Source organism: Brachyhypopomus gauderio, unplaced genomic scaffold (genome assembly GCF_052324685.1).
Source record: "Brachyhypopomus gauderio isolate BG-103 unplaced genomic scaffold, BGAUD_0.2 sc340, whole genome shotgun sequence".
NCBI classification, from domain to species: Eukaryota; Metazoa; Chordata; class Actinopteri; order Gymnotiformes; family Hypopomidae; genus Brachyhypopomus; species Brachyhypopomus gauderio.
Genome location: NW_027507161.1, coordinates 17796 through 29045, shown reverse-complemented (window position 1 = coordinate 29045; position 11250 = coordinate 17796). Strand labels below are relative to the sequence as shown.

Below are 11250 nucleotides of genomic sequence, written 5' to 3'. Positions count from 1 at the left end.
GCATTCCCTGATTCTTCTCAGGTGCTCCTCCAGGTGGCTTTCCAGTATATACTTGCAAGTTCCACGCATAACTGGATTTGGCATCACAGGCTGCCCATATTTTTATTCCATATTTCGCAGGCTTTTTTGGCATATACTGTCGGAAAGGACAGCGTCCTCTGAACGGAACAAGACGCTCATCAACAGTAACATGTGGGCCAGGATTATACAATAAAGGCAGGATTGCGACCCATTTATCCCAAACATCTCTGATCGCTGCAAGTTTGTCTCTCTCACGTCGACCAGCTCTGGTGTCACGGTTGTCAAATCGGATCACACGAGAGATCATGTGAAATGTCTCTAAAGACATTGTTGCTCGGAAGATCGGCCTTCCATTCTCTTCGTTCCATAAACTTGCAGTTGCTTCACCCTTTGACCTGTATACTCCAGCCAACACCAGAATTCCAATGTAAGCATGCAAGTCAGTTGGATCCAATGGCTTCCATTTTTCTTGATAATGTAGGTACCATGCCTCCACAGACAAAGGAAGGGGGGTGCTCCCCCTAGGTGCATGGCCCACGTCAGGACGGATGCGGAACTACGTCATCAGACGAATCCCCTTTAAAAGGGGGGATCCCCCTTTGTTCGTTCTCTCTACCTGGCTGCATCAAAGTAGCTACCTAGAGACGAAGAGCGCGCACACCTTCGGGAACAAAGCGGTATCGGTTCTGCACTCGAACCCTGTGCAGCACGCGACGCAAGAAGTAACTAGTTCGCTACTTTTATTTCTTTTGCGGAGTTCGCTAAAACCAATCGCTTCAGCTAGCCGACGATTAAGAACTGTTTGAACATTCGCGCGACGGCCGGACCTCCGCGAGTTCATCTTAACGTCGACAGCGACCACTTCCCCGGGACACCACGCAACGGACCATCGAGGGACCGCCGATTGAACGGCCACCACAGCTTCCCCTGGACGGAGCAACGCGATCCAGCGGAACCTTCTTCACGAAAGCGCACGAAGGAGTCCTCCTCAAGAGGCTACCTGGCCTACTGCGCGGGCCGCGGACTGAACAACTCAAAGTAAGACTGTGCATCTGGGCAGACTTAGAACAATATCTTGTTTTACTGCTTTCTGTGTGCTTAGATCGATGCTTTGTGAACGCTTGTTTGCAGTGGTGTTTATAATCACGTTCATGTTAAACCGTACTCTGTTTAAGGCTTAAAGAGATATTCTGTTCAAAGCTTAAATAGGTATTCTGTTTAAACTTGTTCGATTATTTACACTGATTCTTTTATTTCGTATAACTGTTAAACGTGTGTCCCACTATACGCTCGTTGGGGCTGTATAGTGACCGACGATACCGTGTCTTAGTTGGAGGAAATTTGCGTTGTCTGTGGCTGTAGTGAGAACTCGGTTTAAGTTTCGCGCCATCGAGTTTCCCTTTTGTCTCAAAGATCTCCTCCCCCATACGCACGTACACACGCACGCGCATCCGCGCGCACTCGAAGACACGCACGCGCATCCGCGCGCACTCGAAGACACGCACGCGCATCCGCGCGCACTCGAAGACACGCACGCGCATCCGCGCGCACTCGAAGACACGCACGCGCATCCGCGCGCACTCGAATACACATCCACACACACACACCCGCATACCCACCTACACACACACACACACACACACACACACACTAGCCAACCCTCCTGTCCCCTTTGTTTGCTATGCTTTTATTACTATGCTTTGTGATCAATAAATGTTTTTATGTTTAAATACTGTCGTTTGAGTCGTTGCTTCTCTGTTACAACCTGAAGCCAGAACTATTATTTGAACTGTAACCTTCAGATTTATAGTTTGTTAATCAAACAATTTGGGCTACGGGAGTTGACCACAATTAGTGGCGACCTTAGTTAAATGAGTTTATATAAAATTTGGGTAAATTTAACACGGTCTGAACTCCCACCATTTCGTAGGTAATTTTATGAGACTGATTACTAAATAAATTTGGCCAGCACCTACATAATTGGTGCCCCGTGTGAGGAATAGTTGCTTGGCTTCAGTTGTAACCGCGACAACGACTGCGCAGTAACAACCGCATAGTTAAAGGTATATACACCCATCCCGCCACTAGGTGGCGCCAAAATCTAAAAACAAAGGTTTTGTTTCATATGCACTCATCCATACCGGATAACACTAGATGTAATTTCAACACATAAATACATCACATTTTCCCTAAGAATAACAACTAACCATACTTCTCTAATTTGATCAGTGCTAATTAATGAGCAACCACCTTTTACTGTCGAATCTTATTAATTAGGACTTTTGTTGATCACATCTGATCTCTCTCTTTTCCTCCTCCTCCGTTGTTGTTGTTGAGAGAGATATCTCTCTCTTTTCCTCCTCCTCCGTTGTTGTTGTTGAGAGAGATAATTCAGAGTAGCCTTTTCACCTAACTGAAAGTTCGGTTGCTTGCTCCTGTTGAATAGAATTTAATGCTGGTACACATCACTGGAGGTAGCTAGCGCGTGTGCTAACTGTAGTCCACCCTTGCCGCAACTAGAATAGATCCCTTAGCCGCTCCAGTACATTGGGTTTGCAGAAGTTGCTGCTCCTCGCTTGTTGCCCTATTTGATATAGTCAAGGCTTGGTGCTAGCTTCATATTCCCTTTTAATACACTGCTTGTGGTTTCTATTTGAGACATTCAAGGCTTGGTGCTAACGTCCTACACCGTTTGAGTACATTGCTGGTCCCCATCTGATAGATTCAAGGTTTGCTGCTAGCTTCAGATTCCTTTTGAGTACATGCTTGTTGTCGTTTGACCTAGTCAAGGCTTAGTGCTGGTCCTATACACATTGAGTACAGTGCATAGCCTGCTTGCCCCTAGGAGAACTGAGCCCTAGTCATAGGCCTGAGAATGAGCACAGCATCAGCATCCCGACGCAACTCTGGGGAGCAACCCCAGCAACCCCCTCACATCTCCCTTCCCAACCTGATCAGCCAACTCATCCGGCTGCCTGAAGAAGAGGAGAACAGCATCCAGCAATATTCCAGGGAGGACTGTGAGAGGAAGATAGGTGAAATGGTGGCTTTTATCCAGCAAGCTTCTGAGGTCAACATTCAGGAGGCCATTGGTCGAATATTCCTGCTCTTCCACAAGAAAACCAGGATGGAGCTAGATGCCCTGCAGGAGGAGGTGGATGACCTGACCAGTGCGCGACAGAGGCAGGAGGATGCCGGCTCGGGAGGTGAGAGCGACCTGGAAGTGAGGTCCATAGTGGAGGCAGTCAGCAGGATGTCCCTTCGCTCCCAGAACCCCAGAGATGGCCATGTCGTGCCTCCCCTGGAGCCAATACCATCTCGCTGGGACTCACGAGGTACCAGACAACCCAGCCTACGCCTCAGTCCGCCACGGCCAGCAGTATCAAGGACTGCTCCACGCCACCACACTTCAGGTTATGACTCAGAGGAGGAACACCTTGAAGAGCTCCGCCCAATACGGGCTCCCCGAACCCCCTCCAGGGTTCTCACGTCCCGCCACGCGCCTGAGAGACCCCGAACTACGCATCAGCACTACTCCTCCTCCATGTCCCCCTTTTTCTTCTCACCCCCACGACGAGAGTCAACTCGCTGCTCCTACCGCTCTGACGCTCAGCACCAGGAACAAGTTCGCTTTGCTGACCAACAGCGGAAGGGCCTCCTAGATGCGCGGAGAGCTGCACACTCCAGACCTCCCTACCAGGACTTCAGAGACTACGGTCCTGATGACTACTCCCCGGAAAGAGAAGAGCCCCTGCACCACGGCAGATATGACGGACGCATCCTCCAGTCTCCTCAGCGTGGCAGGTACGAGCCACATCACTATAGCTTCGCCCGAGAACCAAGACCTAGTGATGCCCCACGCCTGAAGCAGCTGGACGCCCTCGCCAAAGACATTGAGCGCTTTGATCCAGAGAAGCGTGACCACAACATTGAAGACTACCTCAGAGAGATAAGGCACTGTCTTCTCGACTTACCTCACTCCACCCACAGAGAGAGAGTCAAGTTAATCTGGAAGACGACTTCCAGATCAGTCCACGCATTCATAGAGGCCCAGCCAGCGGACACCCGTGACGACTTTGACCTGCTCTGTGAAGCCCTAGCAGAGGAATACTCCCCTTTTGCAGATGAAACCTCTGCGACCATTTCAGCCATCCAAATTAAGCATGGCCGCCACGAACATCCCCGCGACTTCTACACTCGCCTGAGACACGCCTACTTCCAAGGAAGAAATGGCCCAGGACTGGAAGAAGACAGAGCCTTCAAGTCACTCTTCCTGCACAACCTGCATCCATGCGTGCGCACCCACGTGACTCTCCTCACCCGGCAAGGTGACCCATCCATGCGTGACATTCGGAAGATGGCACAGATGGCCTGGGAGACAATCGTCCGACCTGGGGATAAGAGAGAAGAGAATCCCCGAGTACTTGCCACGCAGGACTCCGCTGGCGAATCCCTAGGATTAGAAGGATCAGAGGTACCGAATAGCAGCCGGGTCCCCCATGGGGCTACCATGTCTCACAGCTCCCACTTCGAGAGGAAGCCAAGGGATTGGAAAGATGGACACCAACAGTCAAAGGTGGGTGACCGACACCAATCAAGGGCTCACCAGAAGGGCCGTGACAACCAGTACTCCTCCCGTGAGCCTAAGCGATCACCCCGAGAGAACAGATGGGACAGCCGGAATCGGACCTCTCGACCCCAAGAACACAGAGACCGAGGCAGAGGTCTAGAGCATGAGTCACAAGCCACCGCCGAATTAAGGACAGAGCTTCAGCTTCTCAAGGACACAATCGCAAAGATGTCCCAGGAGAAGGATTTGAGCACAAACCAGTCCTCCAAGGACAGCGAGAAACGCCCTCGTGAGGACGGTGGAGGCCCCTCAGTCGCGTGACTAGGCCAAGAACCCTCCCCACCACCATCTCGAGTCTATCTCGTTGGCTGGCGAAAGGAACCGTCAAGCAAGAACACCCTGCCACCGGCTGCGGAACAAACTCCCTCCGTCCTTTCTGTCTCCTCCTCCCCACTCCTGCAGTTCCTTGGAGACCTGGTCCGGAAAGGCAGCGCCCAACGCATCTACACCAAGGTCCTCATAGAAGATCACCTAAGTGTCAATGCGCTGTTGGATACCGGGTCAGAAATCAGCCTCATATGCACAGACACATTCGCCACTGTGAGACAGGCCTCACTCGCCATGGGGAGATGCCTCAACATTGAGTCCTGTCAGCTTAGCATCACCAGCTATACGCAGGACCACGCCCCAATCAACCAGAGAGCTTGGTTGGAGTTCACACTCCAAGAGATGAAACTCGTGCACCCGGTATACATCTCTAAATTCGACACAGAACAGCTACTCATCGGTCAAGACCTGCTGGATAGACTGGCTCCTCTGATTGACTGCCGCCGTGGGCAGTTATGGGCCCAAGTCACAGTCCCCAAGCCTGTCGGTGACCGAGCTAAAGGATACAACTGTGACATGATAACCACTCTCCAAGCACAAAGGAACCCACAGACTACACCCAGCCAAGGCTCAAGAGATCCAGGGGATGACGCTTCTAATGAGGGGAACCGCACACACTCAGCAAGCGCACGCCCAACGTCGCCCCAGTGTCGGACTTGGCCAACCGGACTCTCTCACCACCACGAAACCTTCCTCTGCACATTTGAAGAGAGCATTGCTCACCCCCAGATCACAGGGGGCATCGTGGTAAACGGCACAGCCATCCCAGACGTGCTGTTAGCATGGTGGTCAGAGAAATCTGCTGTCAGCCAAGACCTATTTGAAACTCTGAGCAGCTGTAACACTCCTCCTGCGTTTGTGGCTAACAGCCACAAGTTCCCAACTCTCCAGTCGCCAAAACACCATGTCAAGGCTATAGGAATCTGTGCTCTCTCTCTCACCATTGGGAAGAAACAATTCGTGCATTACATGAGTGTAGTTCCTAACCTGACCCCTCCCGTCCTGGTGGGGGCAGATGCTTTGGTTCGCCTCGGAGCGCGAATAGACACTATTAACAACATACTCTGGTCCCAAGCACACATTGGAAACCAGTTGGTGAGCCCTGAACTGGAACAAATGCGGTCAGGGCAAACGATTCCCCAAGCATGTCAGGTGGCGAACGAGTTTGACTTGATTGTCCCTGCCAGGTCGGCCGGCACCCCGATTCGACTCATGGTTCTGAGAGGGCAGAAGTTCAACTGCCCACAGGCTTTCTTCCAGCCTGCACCATGTTTCCTTGAGCTGAACCTCACCACATGTGGTACTCCTCTCCTTGAATTGACCAGTCGTTCAGCTTACCTTCTGGTACAGAATCCCACTAACTGTACTATCCAGGTGCCTGCTCGTACAACGTTGGGCTATTTGATCGACAGCACATTCCATGACTTTGAGCTGTCCATCCCCGTGATTGGCGAGTTGCCAAGCCTACTTGAAGGTCCCCAGATTCACGACGACGTGTTCTTTACCCTGCCTTCAAGAATGATAGCCATCGTTCCAGACAGGATGCCAGGCTCGATTTGTCGAGTTGATCTCAGTAAGAGGAACGAGATGCTTGTGTATGCAGTCATGCATAGTAGTCAGACCCAACCTTCTGTGAATGAGCTGACCACTGACCTTCCCAAGGAACCCTACCCAGGGTTTGAAGAGGAGATCCAGCAGCAACTCTCTAAAGCAGACGCCCTGACGACAGACTCCCAGCGAGAACAGCTCCGAGACTTGTTCCACGACTTCGAACAAATCTTTTCCAGAGATGCCTATGACTGTGGAGTTACCGACCTCCACACTGTGCGCATACCCACCGACCCGACAGCACCCCCAACATTCATCCGACAATACAGAATTCCACTCTCCGCGTACGAGTCCATTCAAGAAATCCTAAACTCTCTGCTGGAAAAAGGGATCATTCGGGAGTGTAACTCAACCTACAACTCTCCGTTGTGGCCAGTACTAAAGCCGTCAGGAAAATGGCGCCTGACCATTGATTACCGGCAGCTGAATAAGCAAGTCCCCCTTTCCCGTTGGCCTATGATCCATTTGGATCAGGAGCTTGCCAAGGTCAGAAATGCTCACTTCTTTTCCACGGTGGATGTGTCAAACGGGTTCTGGACTATGAAGGTGGACCCGTCTGACCAGTACAAGCTGGCTTTCTCATTCGGTAATCGGCAGTTTACATGGAACCGGTGCCCCTTTGGGTACTCCAACTCCCCAGCAGAGTTTAACATTTTCCTCCACAAGGCAATGAGTGATGCATCCACTCGGGGAAACCTAATCTATGTGGACGATGTCCTTATGCGGAGCCAGACATTTGAAAGCCACATTACAGAAATTCGCTACGTGCTCACCCAACTTTCGAGAGCTGGTGCGAAACTCTCCCTCACTAAAGGACAATGGTGCCGCAAAAAGGTGGAATATGTCGGACTCCTGATTGGAACTGGTGGCATCCAGCCTCAGTCTAGTCGGATCCAAGCGATCAAGGACATTACTGCCCCGAGAAACATTTCAGAATTACGCAGCTTCCTGGGCATTTGTAACTACTCACGGCAGTTCATTGAAGATTATGCAGAGATCTCTAGACCCCTGACAGAGTTGCTCCGCAAAGACAAGACCTTCGAGTGGGGAACAGCCCAAGAAGCCGCCTTCATCGGACTGAAGCAATGCCTCTGTACTGCTCCCTGCCTTGCTTATCCTGACTCGGACAAAGAGTTCTACCTGGAGGCAAGCTTCTCCCAACACAGTCTCAGTGCTGCCCTCTCCCAGAAGCATGACCAAGACCGACGTGTGGTCGCATATGCCAGTAAAGCTCTTAGTGGTGTCGAGCTGAAATTCTCTGACTGTGAAAAGGCCTTGCTAGCAACAGTATGGGCAGTGGAGCACTTCCGTAGCTACATCGGGGGACAAAAGGTCATAATTGAAACCTCTCACCAGCCTGTCACATTCCTGAACAGCCAACGACTTCGGGAGGGAAGAGTTTTAAACAGCCGCATCGCGACCTGGATGATGGCCTTGCAAGGCTATGAGGTAGAGGTGAAGTATGCACAAAACCAGAAGATGGCCATAAGCCAAGGATTGGCAGGTTGTGAACACTGCGAGTGTGAACATGAACCAGGGGACCCCAAGGCTGTCACAACCCCCTTGCTGCCTTCAAACCATCACTTCTACGATGAAAATGTCTGTCAAGACCTCCCCAAGGCCTTCATAGATGGGTGTTCCTTTAGGCAGGACGGTGAGATGCAGGCGGGTGTGGGAGTGGTCTGGCAAAACCACCCCATCCTCAAACCTCAACACTATATGCTAGGGTCCCAGACGAGCCAGTTTGCAGAGATTGCTGCTGTGCTTATTGCGTTGCAACAAGCCAACCTAGCCGCCCTTACTGAATTTGTGATCTGCTCGGACTCTAACTACGCCCGACTCAGCTTTATTTCCCATTTCCCCGTGTGGAAACAAAACGGAATGAAGACTGCCAGAGGGAAGGATGTCAAGCATGCCGAACTGTTCCTGGCCTGTGACAAACTTGTGAGTGACCATGGAATGAGTATCTACTGGAAGAAAGTGAAGGGACACTCCCAGGTCCCAGGGCCAGACAAAGATGGGAACGACGAAGCTGATCGACTGGCCAAGACTGGAGCAATGAGCGGTAACCCCTGGCAGTTCTCAGAAGAATGGCTCCCACAGGTAGAGGCCGGCGCTGTAAACGTAGTCACTCGGCGCCAAGCCCGGGAGGAGACTGAGCGGTCTGCCAGCAAAGACGTGGTTGTTCACCTGGGTAGGAAGCCAGGTGACGAGGACCTGGTGACTATGCAACAGCAAGACCCCGCCATCAGAGCCATCTTCCAGCTAATGTCCAAGCCCGACGATAGCCCCATCTCTCCTGAGTTGCTACAACCGTCAAGTGACCTCAGCGACCTGCAGGCCGCGAGAAGCCACCTAAAGATCATCAAGGGCCTGCTGGTGTATGCCCCAAATGACCAGGAACCTCCCCGTTGGGTCGTTCCAACCGACCATAGGGGGGTTATGATACAGCATGCCCATGACGCCCCATGCGGAGGCCACCGGAGCGCCAAAGCCACGTGTAGAACCCTCCGCGAAGTAGTCTACTGGCCCTTCATGGCCAGGGATGTCGATGAGTACGTTAAGAGCTGCCTGATCTGCTGCCAATTCCAGCCTACTCGCCCCTTACATAGGGCTCCATTGCAAAAAAGAGGGATCACTTTCCCTTGGTCCAACCTTCAAGTGGACTGGGTTGGCCCAGTCCCAAAGTCCTCCAGAGGTAACAAGTACCTCCTCACTGTAACATGTGCATTCACCAAATGGGTGGAGTGCCTTCCGGCACCAAATGACACAGCAGAAACCACAGCCGTCCTCCTGATAAACCATGTGTTTAGCCGTTGGGGCTTGCCCTTGACCATCGACTCTGATCGGGGCACCCACTTCACTGCCAGTGTAATGACGTCCTTGTGGCAGATGCTGGGTGTGGAAGCAAAGTTTCATATTGCTTATCACCCCCAGTCGTCGGGACAAGTGGAACGTGCCAACCGCACCATTGTAGGCATGTTGCGCAAGTATGTCAAGGCTAATGGCAGGGACTGGGACATCAAACTCCCCCTGGTGCTCATGGCCATCCGGTCAACCCCACATCGGTCCACAGGTGTCTCACCCTTTGAGATGATGACCGGAAGGGAGATGACCCTTCCTTTACATCTGCTCTACCGGCCAGAAGACCTGAACATTGTAGGGGCGTACACTGCCCACCAGTATGTGGCAGACCTACGCACCCACCTCCAGGACACCTTCTCGTGGGCACAGGAGAACTTGGAAGCCAGCGCCAAAGGCCAGAAGGCCTACCATGACAAAAAGGCCACTGATCGTCAATATCAAATTGGGGACAAAGTCCTGTACTTCAACTTTTCAAAACCTACCAACACACCGAAGAAGTTTCTGCCAAACTGGTCTGGCCCTCATGAAATCGTAGGCAAGCTCTCACCTGTTGCATACCGCATTAGGGTATCAAGGCCCAACCAAAGTCCGGCCTACAAGTGGGTCCACTCCAACCAAATAAGGGGGTACACGCCTCCCACAGGGGAAAGGGGGGAGCACAGACTAGTCTAGCCACACACCCCCAAATAGGGATGCATGCACCACAAAACTTGTGCACTAATCCGCATGTGTCTCCATTCCTCCCTGCCTTCTGCATGCCAGAGAATAGCATCACAGGAAACTCCCATAACATGTCGCACTCCCTTGCAGGATGATCTTCAACTGGATCCTAGTTGCCGCCACTCTTCAAGCTATTCAAATGGAAGAGGTACTAGAGCCAGGACCACCTACAGGGATTGTTCTCCAAGACCACCCAGGGTTACTTCTGACCAACTGTCGCATTCATACACAAAGGATTTATGTCCGCCTAGACCCCTGGATTGCCTTCCAGAAACATCGCCTTAACCCCACACCTAATAGTAGGGGTGACCAGTTCACCCAACCACTCATTGCAGAAGCGGTCGAACATGCCCAGCGGGTCACCACACACGCTCTTGACCAGCTAAAGAAATTCTTGGTCACCAGGGAAGAACTCGGTGGAACCAAGAGGCAAAAGCGGTTCTTGGGTGGACTGCTGACTGCAGCATCTGCCATTGGCTCCCTTTTCTCGCTTGGCCTTTCTGCTGCAAACTCCATAAGTTTGGGCACCCTTAGGCAGCAAGTTCAGGACTTGGATGACGAAATGCCTGAGATCCGAAGGGAACTCGGGCTCCAGCAACAACAGCTTCGAGGACTGGGAAAAACACTGCAGGGCACGATTGTCTTACTCAACACCCACTCAGCCATCCTCAACACTACGGTCCAAGCCCTTAATCAGTTATCCCATGTAGTCGAGTCAGAACTGGTAGAGCTCAATATGGTAAAACAGTTCCTACAAGATTTATTGAATGAGGTTAGCTCCTCAATAACTAGCTTGAGCGAGGGTAGGATACCTCCTTACTTGGTCCCCATCGAGATGGTTGGTGACGTCATAAAATCAGCAACCTCCGCCACAGTTCAAACCCTGCAAGTGCATTTAGCCTATAGCCTGGGTAGCGCCGTCCCCATTTCAGTTAACCCACAAGGGATGGAAGTAGGATTTATTCTTAACCTTCCCATCATTGAGACCAACAACATCTATAGACTCAAGTCGGTACTTAATGTAGGATTCTGGCAGGGTGATATACACGTTCATGTTGAAACCCCCCCCATGCTGGCCT

At 51.7% G+C, this 11250-nt stretch overlaps 1 protein-coding gene across 1 annotated transcript; it reads left to right on the top strand.

Moving 5' to 3' along the window:
• Window positions 1-8214: 8214 nt before the first annotated feature.
• LOC143504821 (protein NYNRIN-like) lies at window positions 8215-10972 on the top strand. Its single transcript, XM_076996052.1, has one exon. It carries the CDS (start codon window positions 8246-8248, stop codon window positions 10121-10123), a length of 1878 nt encoding a protein of 625 aa, XP_076852167.1. The 5' UTR covers window positions 8215-8245; the 3' UTR covers window positions 10124-10972.
• Window positions 10973-11250: the final 278 nt, after the last annotated feature.